The 23,705-nt window shown below is 45.1% G+C and overlaps 1 protein-coding gene across 1 annotated transcript; it reads left to right on the top strand.

Moving 5' to 3' along the window:
• Window positions 1-28: 28 nt before the first annotated feature.
• On the top strand, window positions 29-2,722 carry JUN (Jun proto-oncogene, AP-1 transcription factor subunit). Its single transcript, XM_004002020.5, has one exon. It carries the CDS (start codon window positions 949-951, stop codon window positions 1,954-1,956), a length of 1,008 nt encoding a protein of 335 aa, XP_004002069.2. The 5' UTR covers window positions 29-948; the 3' UTR covers window positions 1,957-2,722.
• Window positions 2,723-23,705: the final 20,983 nt, after the last annotated feature.

Below are 23,705 nucleotides of genomic sequence, written 5' to 3'. Positions count from 1 at the left end.
GTGTTGCGCTCCGGCTGGATAAGGGCTCAGAGTTGCACTGAGTGTGGCTGAAGCTGCGAGGCGGGAGTGGAGGTGCGCGGACGCAGGCAGGCAGACAGGCACAGTCAGTCGAGAAGGACAGCAAATCCTATTTTCCAATTTCTCTCCAACTGCCCGGAGCTAGCGCTTGTGGCTCCCGGCCTGGTGTTTTGGGGAGCGCCGGGAGAGCCCCTTCGCCAGCCGCCCCCAGGCGGAGAGCCCCGCTGCGCGGGCGCTGCTGACAGCGCGGAGAGCGGCCACTGTCCGCCCGGGGAAGTCCGGAGAGCGGCTGCAGCGGCAAGAACTTTCCCGGCCAGGAAGACAGGAGACAAGTGGCCGCCGGGTCCCGGAACGAACTTTTGCAAATCTTGCCTCCGCCCGAAGCTGCCGCGGCGGCGGTGAAGAAAAAGAGGCGGCGGAGAGAGGAGGACGTGCGCTCCGCTTCGCTCGCACCGGTTGCTGAACTTGGGCGAGCGCGAGCCGCGGCTGCCGGGCGCCCCCTCCCCCTCTCAGCGGAGGAGGGGACAGTCTTCCGAGTCGGGGCGGCGGACACCCGCCGCCGGCAGGCAAACGCGGGGTCCGCGCTCCCTGCTATCACCGGGAAGCGAGTTCGTCCGCGGGCTCTGAGGAACCGCTGCGCTCGAGAGAGCTCCGTGAGTGACCGCGACTTTTCAAAGCCGGGCGGCGCGCGCGAGCGGACAAGTAAGAGCGCGGGCGGCGTCTTAACCCTGCGATCCCCCGGACCGAGCTGGTGAGGAGGGCGCCGGGGGCGGGGGCTGCCAGCCGGCGGGGGCGCGCGCTCTTCCAGAAACTTTCCTTGCTCACTGCCCGGGGAGGCGCGGGTGTCCCCCGCTTGCCAGCGCGCTGTTGCGGCCCCGAAACTTCTGCGCGCAGCTTAAACTAAGCCCACGCGAAGTGACGGACTGTTCTATGACTGCAAAGATGGAAACGACCTTCTACGACGATGCCCTCAACGCCTCGTTCCTCCAGTCTGAGAGCGGCGCCTACGGCTACAGTAACCCCAAGATTCTGAAGCAGAGCATGACCCTGAATCTGGCCGACCCGGTGGGCAGCCTGAAGCCGCACCTCCGGGCCAAGAACTCCGACCTCCTCACCTCGCCCGACGTTGGGCTGCTCAAGCTGGCGTCGCCCGAGCTGGAGCGCCTGATCATACAGTCCAGCAACGGGCATATCACCACCACGCCGACCCCCACCCAGTTCCTGTGCCCCAAGAACGTGACGGACGAGCAGGAGGGATTCGCCGAGGGCTTCGTGCGCGCCCTGGCCGAACTGCACAGCCAGAACACGCTGCCCAGCGTCACGTCGGCGGCGCAGCCGGTCAGCGGGGCGGGCCTGGTGGCCCCGGCGGTGGCCTCGGTGGCGGGCGGCAGCGGCAGCGGCGGCTTCAGCGCCAGCCTGCACAGCGAGCCGCCGGTCTACGCCAACCTCAGCAACTTCAACCCCGGCGCGCTGAGCAGCGGCGGCGGGGCGCCCTCCTACGGCGCGGCTGGCCTGGCCTTTCCCGCGCAGCCCCAGCAGCAGCAGCAGCAACCACCGCAGCCGCCGCACCACCTGCCCCAGCAGATACCCGTGCAGCACCCGCGGCTGCAGGCCCTGAAGGAAGAGCCGCAGACGGTGCCCGAGATGCCCGGGGAAACGCCGCCCCTGTCCCCCATCGACATGGAGTCCCAGGAGCGGATCAAGGCGGAGAGGAAGCGCATGAGGAACCGCATCGCTGCTTCCAAGTGCCGGAAAAGGAAGCTGGAGAGGATCGCGCGGCTGGAGGAAAAAGTGAAAACCTTGAAAGCGCAGAACTCGGAGCTGGCGTCCACCGCCAATATGCTCAGGGAACAGGTGGCCCAGCTTAAACAAAAAGTCATGAACCACGTTAACAGCGGGTGCCAACTCATGCTAACGCAGCAGTTGCAAACGTTTTGAGGCGAGACTGTCGGGGGCTGAGGGGCAACGGAGAAAAAATATAAATAACACAGAGAGACAGATTTGAGAACTTGACAAGTTGCGAGAGAGAAACAGAGAAAAAAACAAAAGTGTCCGAGGACTAAAGCCAAGGGTATCCAAGTTGGACTGGGTTGCGTCCTGACGGCGCCCCCAGTGTGCACGAGTGGGAAGGACTTGGCGCGCCCTCCCTTGGCGAGGAGCCAGGGAACGGCCGCTCGCGGGCTGCCCGGGTTTGCGGACGGGCTGTCCCCGCGCAAACAGAACGTTAGACTTTTCTTTAACGTTGACCAAGAACTGCATGGACCTAACATTCGATCTCATTCAGTATTAAAGGGGTGGGGTGGGGGAGGGGGTTGCAAACTGCAATAGAGACTGTAGATCGCTTCTGTAGTACTCCTTAAGAACACAAAGGGGGTGGGGGAGGGGAGGCGGGAGGGAGGTTTGTGAGAGCGAGGCCCAGCCTGCAGATGAGCTCTTTCTGGCCTGCCTTCCATAACTGTGTATGTACATATATATATTTTTTAATTTGATGAAAGCTGATTACTGTCAATAAACAGCTTCATGCCTTTGTAAGTTATTCATGTTTGTTTGTTTGGGTGTCCTGCCCAGCCTTGTTTGTAAATAAGAGATTTGGAGCACTCTGAGTTTACCATTTGTAATAAAGTATATAATTTTTTTTATGTTTTGTTTCTGAAAATTCCAGAAAGGATATTTAAGAAAATACAATAAAATATTGAAAAAGTTACCCCTCCCCCAACCTCTTTTCTGCATTATCTATAGATTACTTGTCTAGGTGGAGTTGAAAGAGTTGAGTGTCAATTAAAATCACTGTGGGTGCTTCTTACTAGCAGGCCCTGAAAACTGTTGTCTGCTTGACTTGAGAAAGAACTGCAGCTGATGCTGTCATCAAGTTAATACTTTTCCCTCCCCAGCAATCTACATAGAGTTGCTTACCAAGGATAGTGTGCCATTTCAGGAAGATGAGCGAAGGGAGGTTGTGGTGGAGATGGACAGCCCACTGGGAAATCTAACATTTTAGTTTGGATTATATCAAGTGGCATGTGCTGTGACCATTTATAATGTTAGTAGAAATTTAAACAATAGATGCTTATTCTCAAAGCAGGAACGGTGGCAGATTTTTTACAAAAGCTGTATGCTTCCAATTTGGAATCTTCAACGATTCCTAGATAAAAGAGATGGTCTTTGCTTATGAATATTTATAACAGCATTCTTGTCACAATAAACGTATTCAAATACCAATAACAGATCTTGATTTCCTTTCCCTTTTGTCCTTTTTTCCTCCCAAGTTCTATTCTGAAGCTTTTCTTTTCAGTTGCTGGGGTTAACATTATGAAGTTATTTGGTAATTAAGAAGCAAAGAATTTAGGAAAAGTCAACACAGAAGTTGCAGTCTGGATGAAATGTTCTCCCTGCTTCATTCATTCTCTTTCTCTCTCTCCCTCCCTACTTCTCTTCCCACTCACCTCTCCCTGAAATAAACACCTGTGCCCAGACAAATTACCAGTATAGCAGTTTACTGTTTCAAATTCTATAGTTTCTTCATTCATCTCTAAAATAAGCTTGCTTAAATTATTATAGACTCTCAAAAGATGGTAATTTAGATACTATAAAAAGATCCACAAGAGAAAAAAACATGAACATAAATGCAGTGATTGCTTATGTATTAATAAATCAAACCTTCACTCTGGGGAAATGGCGAACTTAAATTCTGTCTGCAGATAAAACTTAGGAGATCAATAAGGCAGAACTCAACAAGGGAACAATTTTTGCTTGGTTGCTTTTAATCCCAAGAGCCAGTGTGATTATCAAGCAGCAAAAGCAATTTGATATCCAGGAATATTTCACAAACCACTAATTGAGGCGGGCGGTTTGCTCATTAGCAGTGCTCTAGTACCCAACAGGTCTGAGAGTGCTAATACCCTGCCTGTGGCTGTAAATCCAAAGACACAAAGAGTTTTTCCTTGGGAGGATATCTAGGAGTGGAAGGGATTGGACTGAGTTGTTACCTATCAGATACTCCATTGTAATAATACTTTAGCAAAGGATTACTGGGAGCAGAGACGAGTTTGCCAAACAGTGAATTTGCTGATGTCAGCAACCCGGAAGGTGAGTTTATTTTGACCATATGTAGGAATAGTGAGCAGAGGGACAATAAAGCACTCTGGGGTGGGGCTCTGTGGAAGCTAAACAAGAGCTAACTAGAAAAAATAAGCAGGCTGGGGAATTAATTACCTGCAAAGGTAGACTAAGCCCAGACAACAGAACAGCACAGAAAAGCCACACCACTCCCCAGTTTGCTTTAGACTCTGACGTTTAAAAGAAAAAAAGCCTGAAACTCGTAGCTATCGCTACCCTTGTTTGTTTCAATTATGGCTTTGAATGTATATCCCTGAAACTCTTTAACAAAAGAGACAGAAAATAATTGTGGTAGAGGAAATTCACCAATGATCTCCTATAAACTGGAGACAGAAAATCAGATACTTGCAGACACTCAAAAGTCACTGTTAAAAAAAGTCAGTTATTTTGACACTCAATGAGTTATTGTTTGGGTAACACTAACAGTTGGAGAAGATGAAACCAGTGGTACATGAAACCATGAGTCCTCTTTTACTTTGTTTTACATATGTATATTTCAGAAATTCTTAACTCTGTGTCCACTGGGGCAGAGGGCTCATAACTCGGTGAAATGCCTACAAAACTCTGTTTGCGTATGGGTGTGTACGTGTGCACACACACACACACACACTCCCCTAGGGAGAGAGATCATTAGCTCTGTTTAGTTCTCAAAAAGTTCCATGACTCAAAAAAGGTTAATTTCTAAGCTGAATGTTTATACATTCACTGTGAAAAACATATCTGTGTGTGAATTTGAATTTCATGCATTTTTACCTCTTCATGCTTCTTGTACACATTTCTCTGCCTGGAATACTTTTCTTTCTGGCTCAACTGCTGAATCCTACCCATTTGTTAAGGCTTTGCAAAAGTGGCACCTTCTCTGTGATGCCTTTCGTGCTAACTCCCTCTTCAGGTGGAATGAATATTCTCCATTGAGCATCCCTAACATTTTATCAAAACTTCTGATAGCACTTATCAAAGGATTATCATTGTGAACCTCTCTGTGTCATGGTCAGAACCTACCCTATTCATCTGCGGACCCCAGACTCCTAGTACAGTTTCTGGTTGCATAGATGTTCATAAAATAAATATGTGTTAACAGGATAGACAATTGAACTTAAATGCTCCAAAATAATTCTAGGTTAATTTCTTCTAGTGCAATATACTTCATCCATTTCCAAGTGTACAATTCCAAATGGATTGAAGACCCTCAGAAAAATCAAGTCTGGACAATCACCAGGTACTAAAGCCCAGTTCTCAATGAGTGCTCTGAAGAGAATTAAACTGTTAGCACCTTCATTCTTCCTGGTTTCCCTGGTAGCTCAGTGGTAAAGAATCTACCTGCCAGTGCAGGAGATGCAAGTTTGTTCCCTGGGTTGGAAAGATCCTCTGGAAAAGGAAATGGCAATCCACTCCAGTAATCTTGCCTGGGAAATTTGGACAGAGAAGCCTGGCAGGCTACAGTCCATGGGATCGCAAAGAGTTAGACACAACTAAGCATCTAAACAACATTCATTCTTCCCCAGCCACAGAGTGTCCCTTCCATCCTCTGCTAATGCAAGTGGGCATTTTCTTATATCAAATGGGCCTGTTTGAAGCATTAGGCTTGGAGGTGGAGATGGGGGAGGATAAAATGTGATCATTAGGCAGGCACAGAAAATAGTTCAAGATGTAGCTTTATTAAAACCAACTATTTCACTGGTAATGACTGAAAGAAATTTCTGTTTGCAAAGTTAATGTATTTCAGGGGTCCAGAAGTTAGTACTCAAGGTTTACTTGATGGAGACATGCTAATATATCTAATCCCCATGTAATTTTATTATTAGAGAAGATGCACATCGATTGATCCAAGGAAAAAAATGTCTTTCAGTCTTGCTCACCCCTTGCTCCCACCACCTACTTCTGTATGTAGCAAGTAGAATGTTATAGAAGAAGGGAAGAGGGCTAGAAGCTGGGATAGCCACAGAAGGTGAAACAATCCCTTCCTGACTCTGGAATTTGGCTCTAGTTATTTGGTTTTGGACTTATGACATCGCAAAAAGGGCATTGCCCTGGGCCTACAAGACAAACCCTGTTCTCTAGGAACTCCCAGTCTGGTGGGGAGGAGTACAGAGATGAAGCGGAAAGAGGTGCCAGACACAGGAGGAGGCGTCTTTATCAGGAAAGACTTCACAGGTGAAGTGACATCTTGGTGGAACTCAGCAGGCAGAAAAGGGTGGAGGAGGAACCTGTATGCAAAGGCACAAGGCATCAGAAAACATGTGATGGGGGACTTGTAAGCTGCTTGGAGAGGCTGGAAATAAAGATGTGAGAGAAAAATGAAGGAGAAGCAGAAAAGTTTAAGGTTTCATTTGTGAAGTACTATCTGTTCCACGCCAAGAGTTTGGTTGTTATCCTAGTCTTTATGGAGAAATACTCGAAACGACAGAGGATGAGATGGCTGGATGGCATCACTGACTCGATGGATGTGAGTCTGAGTGAACTCTGGGAGTTGGTGATGGACAGGGAGGCCTGGCGTGCTACGATTCATGGGGTCGCAAAGAGTCGGAAACGACTGAGCAACTGAACTGAACTGAACTGAAAGAAAGCTGAGCGCCAAAGAATTTATACTTTTGAACTTTGGGGTTAGAGTAGATTCTTGAGAGTCCCTTGGACTGCAAAGAGATCCAGCCAGTCCATCCTAAAGGAAATTGGTCCTGAATATTCATTGGAAGGACTGATGTTGAAGCTGAAACTCCAATTCTTTGGCAACCCGATGTAAAGAGCTGTCTCATCTGAAAAGACCCTGATGCTGGGAAAGATTGAAGGCAGGAGGAGAAGGGGATGACAGAGGATGAGATGGTTGGATGGCATCACCAAATCAATGGACATGAGTTTGAGTAAGCTCCGAGAGTTGGTGATGAACAGGGAGGCCTGGCGTGCTATAGTCCATGAGGTTGCAAAAAGTCAGACACAACTGAGCAACTGAACTGAACTGAGATGATTTAAGAGTTCAACATGTCAAGAATAGAAAAGAGAGGGTAAGGAATTCCAGAGGAAGGGTCAGCATGAGGGGAAGCCTGGGGGAAACTCTAGGGTGCCCTAAGTGTGATGGGAAGGCCTATTTTCTTGGATTCAGGTGAGCAGAGGAGGGGAGTGAGCACTGAGATTAGTGCTGACCAGTTTATACTTTGTCCTCTCCAATGCGCTTTCACCCCTTCAGTTTCACTTTTATTTTCACCACTACCCTGCATGCATCATTGTTAATAACTGTGTTTCACAGGAACAGAAGCTGAGGCTCCCAGTGAGTTTTAAGAGTTTCTGTTGAGACTCCTCATCCAGTGACTGATGGGGCCATGATTAGGTCCCCAGCCATCAAGAACCATATCGTTCTCCTCTATTGTTCCACAAACCAGATGCCCTGGTGATCCTGGGACACCTTGATTCTACAGTAAGGACCCTGAGGAACTGAATTAGTCATCAGAAGGTTCTTTGATGTGCACAGCATCTGAGCAAAGGTAATCAGATAGTCTCCTGGGATATTTCATCTATGCTAGTAATGTCTAATGAACTCTCCTTGCCCTGATGCAAACCCCTTCACTCTGGAGGGACCAGGATACTAGCGCTGAGAAGCCCTGACAGTTTCTTGCTATACAAACTTCCTTCATGTACATCCACTAAAAGGCATTGCCTGATGATTGCTTCATCATTCCTTCAAAAACCTGGGTTACCAGATCATTGAGTTACTGCCTTCTTGGGCTATAAATATTCACTAGCTACTTGGACAGAACCTGGGTGTTTCCCAGGCCTCCTTGGGACTTTCTATCCATTAGCTTCTGCTGATAGCAGATCTCTTCCAGGGTGTATTTGATTCATCCTGTATTCATGCTTGTAGAGAGGAACATCCTGACCTTATGGCAAATCTTGAAAAAAGATAAGCAGGTACCTGGACCATTATATAATCAATCACGCTACCAGTTAGGATGCTTACACAGGCCAGTAACAGAAGGCACAATTTAAACAAGGTCCCAGGCGAATATAGCAGCTCAGCAACATCATCATGGGCTTTCATCTTTTCCTTTCACCATCCTCAGGGTGTGAGAGATGCTCCTTGTGTGGACTCAAGACGGCATCAACAGGGACTTCCCCAGTAGTCCAGTGATTAAGAATCTGCCTTCTAGTGCAAGGGATAGGGGCTTGACCCCTGGTCGGGAACTAAGATCCCACATGCCCTGGGACAAGCTCCATGTACTGCAACTACTAAGCCTGCATTCCGCAAGGAAAGATCCCGCGTGCTGAAGCTAAGACCTGATGCAGCCAGATAAATAATAATTTTTTAACAAATAAGTAAAAATCAAGGCTCTGATAGTAAGAAATTACTGAGTTGGAGGATGGCTTTTGGACTGGTAGATAGTCATTAGTCCTCTCCACCAGATATTTCTGGTTTTCCTCTTGGGTACAAGGTAGGGTAGTACTTCCCTATCTTCTACCTTTTGGATGTTGAGTAAGAGGCCTTGTGACTTTGTCAGCCAATGAAATACCAGCAGTGGTGACATCCTGACTTCTTTAAGAGGAAGTGTGAGATTTGCCGCATTTCCTTTTCCCAAACTTGGCAACTGTGGAAGCACAGAGATGGAACATCTATTAACCTGGTCCTTAAATGACGCTGATGCAGATTAGAGTCCCTCCCCATGCCCAGCATCTACAGTAGACATTTAACAGGTGCAAGGATTAAACTTTTGTTGTATTAAGACACAGAGATTTGAGGACATCTTGTTATTGTAGCATTACCTAGACTTTCCTAACTGCTCCAGTAGGAAACAACAGTGTCTGCCACATGTATAGTTAAATTTTAAAAACCTGTAAAATATTCAATATACATACCAGTTACTAAATTTCTACTATGTAGCAGACACTATACTAGGACTTACAAGGTAAATGTTATAGAGTTTTATTGTAATACATGAGAAAATGGAGGTTTCTATCTTATTCAGGTTCAAAAAATAAGTAACTTGGGGAAGTGCAAAGTGAATCCAGGTTCTTAATTCCAGAGAGCTTGCTTTGCTCACCTATGACCTTGCCCTTGAGTAGTACTGCCACATGAATTTATATCTCAGTGGAACCTCACAGCCTCCCTGCCATAGGCATTGCTATCACTGCATACTGCGAATGAGGAAACTGAGATTCAGAGAAGAAAACTAACTTGCAAGACTACAGAACTGGGAACACACCAGAGACTCTGCCCTTTCCATAGTTCCTCGCTACCCTTCTGAGCACATGAAGAGTCGAGATGTTACAGGCTGGAAGAGAGAAGTGGAGTTTTAGGACTTGGTGGCGACACAGGGATTTTGGAGTCAGGTACCCAGGGGTTCAGCCTGGAAGCTCAAAGCGGGGAGGTGCAGATCAATTTCTTTAATGTTGCTAAGTCCTTCTTTTGTGAAAATGAGGCCAGCCATGGCTACCTCAGAAGGTTGCCGAAAGGTTCAGATATAGCCTGGAAGGTTCAGATGCCCCATATAGAACAGTCAAGCGATAATTCATCATTTTTTCCACTGTAGATTTGTTAAGAAGAAATGATCAGGAATCCCACCTCCCTGCCCAAGCCAGTGCAGATTCATACACACACACACACCCTCCACACACCACCATGACTGAAATGAAAACATTTTCCATTAAGATTCAACGAGGTCTCCCAGGACCTGCTTCTTGGTCATATAAGGGCTGGCAGGTCCTCTCTGCAGGCTGGAGAAAAGTTTTGTTTCCCCAGCTGCACTCACAGGGGAATACTCTGCAGGCACGGCGTTGGGAACCTGTTTGGCTTGGCTCAGAGGCCTGTCAGCACATTCAGGAAGTGAAGTCAGAAGAGGCAGGATTTCAAACAGCCAGCTGCACATGAATGCCCGAGCGGTGAAATGCCTTATCCAAGCAGGGTGCCTCTCAGCCTGGGTTGCCCTGAGAGCTGTCAAATGAGCCTCTGAGGATGGCTCTGGACCAGAAAAGGAAGAAGCGATTGGTGGCATGCAGGGAAGGGCCATGACCTCACAGCAAAGCAGCCAGAAGGGCTGTGTGGGGTCATCTCAGCCATCTCCTCTCTCAGCTTGCTGGGAGAAGAGTTAGCTTCATCCTCGGTCTCCACGTGATAGTGCCCAGCTGCTCCCACTCTCTGCCCATAGGAATAAGTGAGATGGAGGTAGCAGTTCCTCATGTCCTCCCAGGACGGTATTTCATTGATCTGACTGGGCCTCATATCCAACCCTGGACCAATCAGATACAGGACATACTGTCAATAATACCAGGTTGGCTGAGATGTGTAGGTCATTTGCCCACCTCTAAAACCAAAGTATTGATGGGAGTTCCATTAAACCACATGGCCAGAGAAGAGAATAAGGGAGAAGATCTTCAAAGGACAATCAGAACCTACAAAGGAGTAGGTGCTGGAGGTCAAACAGATGATTATTGTTATTATTATCAAACCCATACCAGGATGAAGGGGCATCTACTTCACTTCCAAAATCAGGTTGGCACTCATGATCCACAGTTTTACCTCTTTTAATGAATTGGTGAGTCCAGATATAAATCAAGAGCATGCTTCCTTGGATGGAAAATGCTCAGGAGGGATGTATTCAATGATATAAACACATAAAAAGATCCTGTGAAAAAATTATTAATCTTAGTTGTAGTTATGATATTCACTGTAAAAACTTGACATAGGCCAATTAAGAGAGAGAATTGAATACCCTCCAAGCAAGATTTTGAAACATCAAAAAGCCCTCCAAGTATGTCTACTTCTGGTCTGTGTTTTTCTCTGCTTACCCTGCCCATTGAACTGTATCAGTATCAGTTTCTACACCAGGATTTGCACAATTCAATTGGTAAGGTAGCAGAAGTAGAAAAAAGTCTGAGATCAGTTATCATCATGACCGAACCCTGAAAAAGGAGAATCTAATAGAAAATGAAGTGTACTTTCTCCTCCCTACAACAAATCAAAGATCTTTACTCCCAAGAACCAGAATGTGAGAAGGATCTTTGAAAATCCTTAGAATTGACTATAAACATAAGTGAATGATAAATCCAGTGTTGCAAGTAGGAAATGCCGAGAGGTTGATGAGTATCTACTGTGTGGCTTAAAACATTGGTGGGAGGTAATATAGTAACCAGTTCTTGACATAGTCTTAAAATCTTTCCACCTGAGGACAGTATTTTGAGACTTAATGATTGTCACCCTCTCAGAAGGTCACGCGCTCTATTCATTCACCCCGTATTTATTGAATTCATTCATCTTCTCTGTCCAGGCACCTGCTAAGCACTGCAGGTAAGAATTTATGTAAAACCTGGATCCTGCTATCAAGGTCAGGTGGCTTCAATACATAATTGTCATGACAGGTAAATATAGGATACTTCGGGAATAAGAACCCAACCTAAGGGAGTTCAGCAATGGCTTCACTGAGGAGCTGGTTTAGAACTGGATCTTAAAAGAGATGAGTAGGTGTTTGACAGGAAAATGGGGAGATAGTACTCCAGGGAGATGGGACGTTGAGGACTAAGGTAAGTATCAACTATTCACAGACAAAATGGAGGGAGTTCCTACCCACATATTATTAGGTAAAAAAAAGAGAGACACCAAACAAATTATCAAAGATATTATCACCATTACTTTATCCAGCCCAGATCTTTACAGAGTGCTGCAGAAAATATGTACAGCAGTGTCTGCAGTCCATGGGGTCGCTAAGAGTCAGACACGACTGAGCAACTTCACTTTGACTTTTCACTTTCATGCATTGGAGAAGGAAATGGCAACTCACTCGTGTTCTTGCCTGGAGAATCCCAGGGACAGGGAGCCTGGTGGGCTGCCGTCTATGGGGTCGGACACGACTGAAGCGACTTACCAGCAGCAGCAGCAGCAGCAGCAGCAGCAGTGGTGTCTGCGGAGACTGGGAAGCCACAACCCTAGCTTTCACTGAGGGATGAGGAGGGCCTGGCCTCAGTCCAGGAAATCAGGGAGGCCTCCTGGAGGAAGTGACTTTTATTTAAACTGAGACCTGAAGGAATTAGTCAGGCATATGGGGTAAGTGAGGAGAGCACTGCTGTCTTAGGCTAGAGCATATGTTAGAAGTAACAAGAAGGGGCTCCCCTGGAGGCTCAGTGGTAAAGAATCCACCTGCCAATACAGGAGACAGGTTTGATCCCTGATCTGGGAAGATTCCACATGCCTTGGAGCCACTAAGCCTGTGAGCCCCAACTATTGAGCCTGTGCTCTGGAGCCTGGGAACCACAAGTACTGAAGCCCACGTGCCCTAGAGCCCGTGCTCAGCAACAGGGAAGCCACCACAAGAAGAAGCCTGCGCACTGCAACCAGAGCGAAACCCGGGCAGCAACAGAGATTCCCATAGCCAAAAATAAATAAATTTATTTATTTTTAATTTTAAAAAAGAAGTAACTAGAAGACCAATTTGTTTAGAGTATACTGTTCCCTGAGGGGGAGGGGATGAGTGGAGGAGGTGGTCATGGGGCAGGTTGATCCAGAAGGGTTGAAGTGAGCGTGGCATGTCCAAATATGGCGCCCAAACTCCAAGTCTCAATCTGAAAGGCTAGATGACAGTGAGAAAAGAGGTCCCAGGGTTTTTTTTTTTTTTTTAACCATTCAATTTTATTAATTAACATATACTAATTTCATATAGTCTAAATAAAGCCTTTTATAATCCATTCTGCGATCCTTGATCAAAATACAGATTACAAGCATACAGAAAGATTGTCATTCCTCTGATGTAATGATTTGAGAACTGTGATTTCTGTGGTTTACAAAACAGAGGCTAATCATTTAGTAAACATGGACATAAGTTAATTATATGATTTTCCCAGGAAGGGTTTCTTATACTTTTTCTTGGGTGTTGATGACTATGTCTTTATTTCAATCAAGTCAACTAATATTCATGACTTCTCTCTGTTGATATTATAAAGATGTGTCAGGAGTTTAGTGAACTGTCTTTGTTTTATCCTTAGAAAGCAAGTGATGTAACTATTTAAAATTTAGAACAAACCTCTGCCCAGTCTTTGTCGGAAAGTCACACTCTTCATTCTCAGGGCAGAAGCTCCGATTTCTGGCTATGAGAGACTGACCATAAGATTAGCTGTTTATGAAGCTCTTGTGATGTGCCCAGGCCCGTGGTAAATGCCTTCTGTATTACCTTGTTTCAACCTCACAACAGCCCTCTCAGGTACCTATAGCAAGCGTGTTCCCAGGTGAGGAAATGAGACTGAGTGGCTACAGAAAATGGCCAAAGCCCTGGGACTGTTAGAGGCAGGAGCAGGATTTGGCTCCAAAGCTGAGCCCCTGATCCCTCCATCAAACCACCTCTAAAGAAAACCAAAAGCATTAGAAATATTGTAAAATTCCAACAGCCCAGCAATATCACCCTCCCTGCATGGTACTTTGACAGAAAGTTGGTTTACAATGATATTCCCTTTCCTTAATGTGGAAGGTGCGGGGGAAACTCCAGGGACCCTTTTATTTTCTTTCCCATTCGTATCTGGGCTTTATGCCCCTGCTGTTTTGAATTCCATTTCAAATGAAAAAATAACTAAAAACCACACTCAGCCAAGCTATTTGGATTTAAAACAGACCGGCAGAAATCTGGAAGGAGTCAGGATTCTCCCTAATATATCAAATATAGCAGCCAGCGCCAATCTGAGAGGCTCTGCTCCATTCTGTAAAGAGAACAGGCCGCATTTTGAAAATGGATGAGTTGAGTTCACTGTTGTGACTTGTCTGAAGGTCTGGAGGCCAGGTCTGGTTTTGATCTGACAGGCCTGGGTCTCCAAACATGGGTTATTCCTTTGCAAAGACTCTGAGAGTCGGCGTGTTTGCCAGGTACAGACCTGGAACAGAGTCCCTTTGAAGACTTCCCGGGTGGATCTTAAATGGGATTTGGTGCCCATGGTGGAATCACAGTAATGAGCTGAAAAACAATGTTTTCCGTTACACAGGCAAATCAGTTAGCCCCTCTGTTTGCTCAGGTGTGTGGCCGTGTGCCCCATGCCCTGATCTCTATATAGTAAGAAAATAAATATTTTTAAAGGGAGAGAGAATTGAAGATGAAAGAATGTCACAGCTGGTGGGATGGGAAGAGAGAGAAAGGAGACTCTAGTCTCTTTAAAGTAAGATAATGTATTTGACATCACTACAGACAGTGACTGCAGCCATGAAATTAAAAGATGGTTTCTCCTTGGAAGTAAAGCTATGATGAAGCTAGGCAGCATATTAAAAAGCAGAGATATCACTTTGCAACAAAGGTTCATCTAGCCAAAGCTATGGTTTGACTAGACTACTAAGTCCAGTACTAAGTCATGGATGTGACAGTTGGACCCTAAAGAAGGCTGAGTGCTGAAGAATTGATACTTTCAAACTGTGGTGCTGCAGAAGATGCTCCAGAGTTCCTTGGACTGCAAGGAGATCAAATCAGTCAATCCTAAAGGAAATCAACCCTGAATATTCATTGACAGGACTGATACTGAAGCTGAAACTCCAATACTTTGGCCACCCAATGTGAAGAGTCAGCTTATTAGAAAAGACCCCAATGCTTGGAAAGATTGAGGGCAGGAGGAGAAGGGGGTGACAGAGGATGAGATCGTTGGATGGCATCACCGACTCAATGGATGTGAGTTTGAGCAAACTCCGGGAGACAGTGAAGGACAGGGAAGCCTGGTGTGCTGCCTCCATGGAGTTGCAAAGAGTCGGACATGACTCAGCAAGTGAATAACAACAATGTATTTGATATCTGCTCTCTTTACTAATTGGTCACCATCTAGTCCATGTAGGAAAAAAGAATCTGCTAATATTAAAAAGCAGAGACATTACTTTGCCAACAAAGGTCCATCTAGTCAAGGCTATGGTTTTTCCAGTGGTCATGTATGGATGTGAGAGTTGGACTGTGAAGAAAGCTGAGCGCCAAAGAATTGATGCTTTTGAACTGTGGTGTTGGAGAAGACTCTTGAGAGTCCCTTGGACTACAAGAAGATCCAACCAGTCCATTCTGAAGGAGATCAGTCCTGGGATTTCTTTGGAAGGAATGATGCTAAAGCTGAAACTCCAGTACTTTGGCCACCTCATGCAAAGAGTTGACTCATTGGAAAAGACTCTGATGCTGGGAGGGATTGGGGGCAGGAGGAGAAGGGGACGACAGAGGATGAGATGGCTGGATGGCATCACCGACTCGATGGACATGAGTTTGAGTGAACTCCGGGAGTTGGTGATGGACAGGGAGGCCTGGCGTGCTGCGACTCATGGGGTCGCAAAGAGTCGGACACGACTGAGCAACTGAACTGAACTGAACTGAACTGAATGCAGTAGCAAGATTCATTGAATTAGTTACTGAATATATCACAACTCCTCTCCGGGAGAAGCCGTCAGACTCCCAACAACGCCAGTAGATGGCGCCAAAGGGCACGCGCGGTGCTCTTCTCAGGGTGTAAAGGATTAGAAAAAGCCCAGGCAACAAATTTGGCCGAGACAAAAGTACAGGCATCGTTTGCCTTCAGAGGGACCAAGCATAAACACAGTTTTACAGAATAGGGAAGCATGTGCACTGAAAATGTTCTTACCCGACCAGCCGGAGTCCAGGAAATAAGCAGCAGATATTGTTTACAGGGCAGCTCTTATTTCAAAATCAATAAGAAGGCTCAGCAGGTAGCGAGCCCTTGAGGATAACCACCGAATTTCTAAGAAGCCCAAGCTGCGATGGAGCTGCGAAGGGCTTGGCTCAGGGAATTCATTGGATTAGACAGCAGAGGTTGTAGAAATAAACCCATCTGTCTTATTAGAGAGATCAGATTGGTATACTGGGGGGAAAAGTTCTGGAGTTGGACAAAAATGAGTTAAAAATCCTACTTGTGTGACCTTAGGCAAGGCTTTTTCCTTTAGTGAACAACAGTTTACTCATCCTTGGAATAGATGTAAGAGTTGTAAAGTGTGGTTGGGGAAGGGGGTGTGGAGAGTTGATTTATGGAAACCACTTCACACAACATTCACTATTCAGCAATCTCTGAAAAATTCTTCCAGCCGTGGCACTAACCCATTCATGTGGGAATCCAGACCATTCTAGGTGGACAAGACAACTTTTTCATTTGTGTCCTCATGGTGTTGATACACTCTGATTCCCTGTGGGCTTATCACACTATTTTTGCCTCATTTATTTATACAGGTCATTAGATTGTGTACTGCTTTAAAGCAAGGGCTGTTGTAAAACATTCACCTTGAATTCCCAGAACCTATCAGGGCCTCTGCAACATAACATCTGTTGAATACACGAGTTTTTCTTATGAGCAAGTTGTTCCAACCCACCAAGTTGAGTGATTCAGTTACACTGATATAGCCACATCTCACTTTTTTCTCTTTATTGTGCTCAGGGAAGAAAACAGAAAATACTACAAACTCAGTGATGAAAATTAATTTTGAGGGGTTTTTTAGTTTGTTTGTTTTAGCCAAAGACCAAATAGAAGCCAGATGCTAAGTGGCCATTTTCAGTATTGGCCAACTCAACCAGCCAAGACTCAAATTCCAAGACAGAATTACAATATGAGGCGTAATTCTGTGATTTAATGTCATAGCTTAAGACTTGGACATGCAGATTGTAGTTTGTCTAGGCCAAAGAGAGATGCAGAAAGATGGGAGGAACAACCTGGAAACGACAGGAAGCCAACAGGATGAGAAATACCACAGTGGGCAGCACCAGATATGGGACCGCAGAATTTGGCTACTGTGAGTTGGATAGACTTGGTCACTAAGTAACCCCTTTGATGAGGGTGTTACTTAAATGCTGAAAGATTCCGTTTTTTTCATTTATAAAATAGAGTACATTAGTCAGGATAGGTTAGCCTACAGTGTATCAACAAACTCTGAAGTCTCACTGACTACGCAAAACAAGAGTAAATCTCTCATTCACCCAAAGTCTCACAAAAGGCAGGTTAATGGAAACTCTTCTACTTCTAGTGACTCAGGGATCCCATTTTTTTTCCTTTTTTGTGACACTACCACTTCATTGTGTGGCTTCCAGTGATGCTGTGATAGGGAAGACAAAGCTGGAGAGGGCACACTGGCTCTCAAGTGACATATGCCACTTCTGCTCGGAGCCCATTGGCCAAAATTAGACACATCCAACCCAACTGCCAGGCAAACAAAGGTAGAGGAGCATAGAGATACTTGGAGAGTACCATCTGTGTCTGCCTCATGAGATAATTGTTAAGATAATTAAATCAACCAGGATTAGGTCCTATGGAGTAAAACAGAACAGCCAAATAACAGTGACTTTAAAAAGGCTAGACATCTATTTCCTCTATTGCACAAAAAGAGAAGAGAGATGGGGCGGCAGCTCTCAGTCTTCAGAAGCATGGCTTCCTCTGTGCTCCCCTCCTGTTTGCACGTGGCTTCCATCTTGAAGTCACTTCATGGTGATAAGGTGCCCTCCAGCTATCAAGTCCCCATTCCTACCAAGACAGAGGAAACTATCAGGGCAATAAAAGGCACCCTACCAGCTTTAAAGAGCTTTCTTAGAAGCTCACCTAGCAATTTCCATGTGTATTTCATTGTCCGCTTCTAATTGCAAGGAAGTCTGGGAAATACAGTCTTTAACGTTTGTGAATGGACGAATGAGCACCAGGTAGGCACCTATCAGTCTATGCCAAAATAATAATACTCAACGCATGGGATAATGGTGCTGCTGCTGCTGCTAAGTCGTTTCAGTCTTGTCCGACTCTGTGCGACCCCATAGACGGCAGCCCACCAGGCTCCTCCATCCCTGGGGTTCTCCAGGCAAGAACACTGGAATGGGTTGCCATTTCCTTCTCCAATGCATGAAAGGAAAAGTGAAAGTGAAGTCAGTCATGTCCGACTCTTAGCGACCCCCATGGACTGCAGCCTACCAGGCTCCTCCGCCCATGGGATTTTCCAGGCAAGAGTACTGGAGTGGGTTGCCATTGCCTTCTCCGGGATAATAGTGAGCACTTTACAAAAGAGCTTTACCCATGACCTGGCCATTAAATGCATGTGCCCAGTAAATGTTAGCTATTTGCAATGCATATATGCTAATTCTGACCCTTTGCGACCCTATGGACTGTACCCCCACTCCCAAGACTTATCTGTCCATGGGATTCTCCAGGCAAGAATACTGGAGTGGGTTATCCTGCCCTCCTCCAGGGGATCTTCCTGACCCAGGGATTGAATCTGCGTCTCTTCAGTCTCTTGCACTGGCTGGTGAGTTCTTTACCGCTAACGCCACCTAGGAAGCCCCAATCAGCTATATATTCCAGTACAAAAGAAAGAGTTTTTTTTAAAAAAAGGACTGAATCAACCTATTGATACATGATCACCATGTGAGAATAAACTGTCTTAGTCAGAGATTTAAGAACTACTTTCTTTGATATTAACTATGAGATGTAAGATTAAAAAAAAAAAAACTTTCTGAAGTCTCCATTCCACAGCACCCCTGCTATTTTAAGAGCTAGCTTTGATCGTTAGCTGGCATGAAAGTGAAAAATCCTTCTAAAATACTGCGCCCTCCCGTCTGCTTTCCAAGCAGGCAGTCTTGTTTATATATCATTTCTCCCGGATGAATCATTTGTAGCAAGAGTACAGCTTCCACTTGTCCATGAGAAATTGTTCAAAACAATCCTTCCCACTCTGCACAAAACCTCAAGAGTAACAATAGATTTTCAAAATAAGACTGCTATTTGTCAGCCTCTCAAAGTCAGGGAACCAATGAAAGTACTATGTGCCATCAAGAATCATTTTGAAAGAAAAAACAAAACCCTCCTGGTGATTGCTTATTCTTTTTGAACTCCCACCCTTTATCTTCTGCAAAGCTAGCTTTTATAGTATACTTCCTGCAGAAGCCTTCCAGTTCCTTTTGTTTCAGGTTTCAAGGTGTTCTTTTCACATGAAGCTTCCTGAAATCCATGCAGACTTATCATGGGGGCGGAGGTGGGGAGGGGAAGGAGAAGGCTGGTTTAGGAAGCCAGAGTTTAATTGCCCTTTGCATTTTAGGGATATGAATCTGCAAATCAAGGTTAGGTGGAAATGTAGAGTCATTTCTCAATACTGTGTTTATCTGATATGCTGAATTTATGTACTGCTGTACAAAGACCGTACAAAGAAATACATTTTCTGCAAATCCCTGTCAAGCTCTCAGGAACAGAGAAGGGGTAGGTGAGGAGACAAGGGCTAGAGAAGATACCAGAAGTGGAGACTGGTGTCTGGACCATGGCTTGTGCATAGATACTGTCCCAGAGGCTTTATGTTAATTCTCACAAACCTCTTCAAAGTGGATGTTTTATCTCCATCTTACGGGTAGAGAAAGTAAAGCTCAGAGAGATTAGGTAACTTGCCCAAGATCACACAGCAGAGAAATGGCAAGTGGGGCCCCAAATCTAGGTTGACACTGCCTAGTACCTGTGCTCATAGCTGTGCCTTGCTGCCTGCAAGAGCTCAGTTTATTTCTTATTTTTATATATAAATTTATTTATTTTAATTGGAGGCTAATTACTTTACAGTGTGGTATTGGTTTTGCCGTACATCAACATGAATCTACCACGGGTGTACACGTGTTCCCCATCCTGAACCCCCTCCCACCTCCCTCGCCGTACCATCCCTCTGGGTCATCCCAGTGCACCAGCCCAAAGCATCCTGTATCATGCATCGAACCTGGACAGGTGATTCGTTTCTTATGTGATATTATACGTGCTTCAGTGCCATTCTCCCAAATCATCCCACCCTCTCCCTCTCCCACAGAGTCCAAAAGACTGTTCCACACATCTGTGTCTCTTTTGCTGTCTCGCATACCAGGTTATCATTACCATCTTTCTAAATTCCATATATATGCGTTAGTATACTGTGTTGGTGTTTTTCTTTCTGGCTTACTTCACTCTGTATAATAGGCTCCAGTTTCATTCAGCTCATTAGAACTGATTCAAATGTATTCTTTTTGTTAGAGGGACGATCAGCAAGATGTGGTGCGTAAGGAAAGTGAGGATCCAGTCCCAGCACGGTCCCATGGGACAAAGCATGCCATCCTCCTGGACTTGAGCATTCCCCGCTCTAGACTGAGACAGTAGAGCTAGATGGTTCTTAAACTGCTTCTGCTCTCTGGGAGTCTGGGTTTTCATATCTACTTTCATCAAAGGCATCCAACAAAAGAGTCAAAATAACAGGAAGGGTGAGCCACAGGCAGGATCCCTCCCTGTGGGTCAGGAGTCCAGGAAAGGCCAGAGACAGGCCCTGCAGAATAAACAAACGGAGCCTGGTGTTCCTTGCAGCCTCTCATTTTCTCATCAACTTCCCCAGTCCCTTCTCCCACCATCCAGGTACTCTACTCCTGGCTTTACCACCTCTAACTTGACACCCACGCACCCCCAATTTATGGCACCCCAGCCAGGTTTGCCTGAATGCCTGCAACACTGAGTTTAACTTAGTGTTGCCAAATGAATGGCTCCTTTTTGCAAATTTTAAGAAAATCCTTCTCCAAATGGAGTCGACATAGCCCTGAATTGGGATATGCAGCTTAATGTTCAGAGTACAGACTGACTTCCATTGCCTGCCTTTCCTACTCAGCCAGATGCCTTGTGCAGCGTACAACTCACACAACTGTCTGTGGCAGCCCTGAGACAAGGCCAACTGTTGATTCACTTCAGTGAAAAATATTCCATCCATCCAATTATGCTTGGCAGGCAGGAACCTCAGACATATCCTGGATGCTCAAATTCATTTCCCATGTTCTACCCACCGTATTATTGATTTAACTCCAGCTAATCTGTCCATCATCACCACCACCTTAGTCGAAAAAACACAACCTTTCTTCTGAACTACAACACTAAGTTCTAACAGGCCTCTCCCTTATGTATAAAGTACTGCCTTTATTCTCATTGTCACAGCCAGAACGTGTATAAACTCAACTAGTCTAACAGGGCTTGCAAACTGGAGGATCTTTTTAAAGTATAAACTTGACCATTCCCTTTCCTGTTTGAAGTTTTCAGTGGCTTCTCCCGACTCTTAGGAGAAAGACTGAATTCTATGGCTAGGGATTCAGCATGATTACTCACCTCCCTATGGATCTAGCTTCAGTTTGCTTCACTTTCCTTTCAGATCTCTCTCCAGCACCTCTGGAAAGTAGCTCAGGTGCAGGCTATTGCGGCTACCTAGAGCACTGGTCCTTCCCCCTCATCCCTATGAACTCCTGTTCACACTTAAAGCATGTCAAAGTTCAAATGTCAGCAAGACCTTCCCTGGCTCCCCTCTTGATCAGCTCCCTTTATGATAAGTTCCTTAGCAACAAAGGCATTCTTCCCTTCTCTACACTCATCAATTACAATTTCACGTGTATCTGTGAGATCATCTGACACCATCTCCTGTCTTTCCAGCCAGCTGTAAGCTGCATAACAAGCACACTGCCTGGGCTCATCATTGTATTTCTGACTCCTTAGCATCATGCCTGGCACACAGTTTATAGCTGATAAATATGTGTTGAATGAGTGCAGGTTTGTCTGGCTTAGAGAAACCAACATTTAGCAACGACTGATTTTGATAATCCCTCAAGAAATTTGCAAGTTTAACTTCCCCAAACTGATGGTGTAAATGGAAGAGGAAGAAGAACAAATCACATAAAATTAGTAATTGACAAACAGCTCCCTCATAGCTAGGCAACTCTGAACCCACCCTCTGTGACGCATTGTGGTTAACTGGTTTCTAGCAAATATTTGTCTAATTGATGGATAAAATCCAGTCATTCAAGGCCCAGACTAAATGCTACATCTGCTAAGGAGTCATGTCTAATGTGTACCAGTCTCCGGAAGTAATCTCTCTGTTCCCTATATGTTCAGAGCATTTCATCATTCCCCCCTGATGACAGTTTTTATCTTGCATTAGAGTTATCTGAGTATCTATCTCATCTCTTAGAACACATTGTAACTGTTTAACTTACTTCCACTCTGACCCTCCATCCCCCAAATAGTATCTATCTATAGTAGTGCCCAAATCAAGTTTGTGAATGGAGGAATGAATGCACAAATGGATTATAAATAAGGCTTGAATTAGTGCTCTGTCTCAGTGATACAGACTGCTAGTTCTAGCGTGTTTTGACTTTCCTGATCTTGTATTCTCTTCAAGAAAAAAAAAAAAGACTGGGTGAAAGGATTGCTTAGGATACTTCCAGTTACTTTAATTGTCTATCATTTATTAAGATTCCCTTGAGAGAATCAGGTTTTCATTTCTCTTCCCCCAATGAAGCATCTTCTATTAAGGTGATCTTGACAGTTTTCTAATTTAAGTCAGAGAACTTCCAGTTTCAGATAGGTGCTCCAAACACTCCTGAGGTTCAAAATCCAGCGTGGGAGAGCTCAGTGCCCACCATATAACCATCTAGGTAAATGTCCTTATGGTATGGAAATTCCATTTAATAACTGTCAGTGCTTCCCTTGAGTCTCTTATTTGCACCAGTTGGAACCATGCATTGATACATAGAAAATTTACCCTCTTTACATATCTCCCAATTGAAAGGCAGTTTAGCTGATTTGTCAGGGTGGTGAGAGTCTCTTTCCTAACCACGAGTTATCATTAGGATTCAAATATGTGTACAGCAATATATTGATACCTTAGAGTTATCAAGTTTCAAAGCAGAGAGAAACCTAAGGGGTTATTTAATCTAAACATCTATTTTACAGGTGATGAAACTTAAGTCCAAGGAGAGGAAGTTGACTGGTCAAGTGGCTTCTGGAGCTGAGATCCAAACTCAGGTTTTTGGAGTCAGAATATGTTTTATATCCCAGTGAGGTACCAAACTTTCTAAATACTTTGTCACTGGTTATCTCTAACCACATCCCAAGAAAGGTGTATCACTCACATTTTACAGATGAGGAAACTAAGCTCAGAAAGCTGAAATGACTTATCTCAAGGTTTTCTGGCTAATAAGAAGTCTTCTAAATAACACAGTTGGAATTGAAACTCAGGTCTCTTTAAATCTGAAGATGAAGTGTGTTCCACCACATTACAGTGGTAAAGGTCATCAGAGCTTTGTGAAGTGCACCTTGCTACTGAGTGATGGATCTGAGACCAAAAGAATACAAATTACAGACTAGAAAATTCAAGACTAGAGATGCCATATGCTCCTGTGTCCCCACCCCACCCCCACTACACAGCACCACCGGCTCCCTGGATACCTGGACCAATATATTCATAATCTTTATTATGTGTGCAGATCACCTGGGAATCTTTTTAAAATGCAGGCTATGATTAAACAGGTCTTGAGTGGGCCCTGACTTTCTGCAAATTCTGAGATGCTTGGGGGATGCAGATGCCCCTTGTTCTGGAGCCATGTCTTATGTCACAAGGCTCCTAAAGATATGACTCCATCCTCAGGCTACATCTCCAGACTGCCAAGCAGCAAAATTCAAAAGGTCAAGGGAGGGCAGCTGTGGTCAAGCAGTCAGAAGGGGCACAATGTTTGCATACTTGGCACTTGTTGAACATCTTACTGTATGCTGGGCATAATGCTAAGGACTTCGCAAGTCTAATTGCATTTAATCCCCACTGTCATCCTCTGAGTAGCTATTGATATCTGTATTTTACAGATGAG

The sequence above is a fragment of the Ovis aries genome, chromosome 1, assembly GCF_016772045.2.
Source record: "Ovis aries strain OAR_USU_Benz2616 breed Rambouillet chromosome 1, ARS-UI_Ramb_v3.0, whole genome shotgun sequence".
NCBI classification, from domain to species: Eukaryota; Metazoa; Chordata; class Mammalia; order Artiodactyla; family Bovidae; genus Ovis; species Ovis aries.
This window is presented reverse-complemented; position numbering and strand designations above follow the sequence as displayed.

What these genes read in the sequence shown, in the direction of transcription:
- JUN (XM_004002020.5), top strand. Translation starts at nt 949, where the DNA reads ATGACTGCAAAGATGGAAACGACCTTCTACGACGATGCCCTCAACGCC.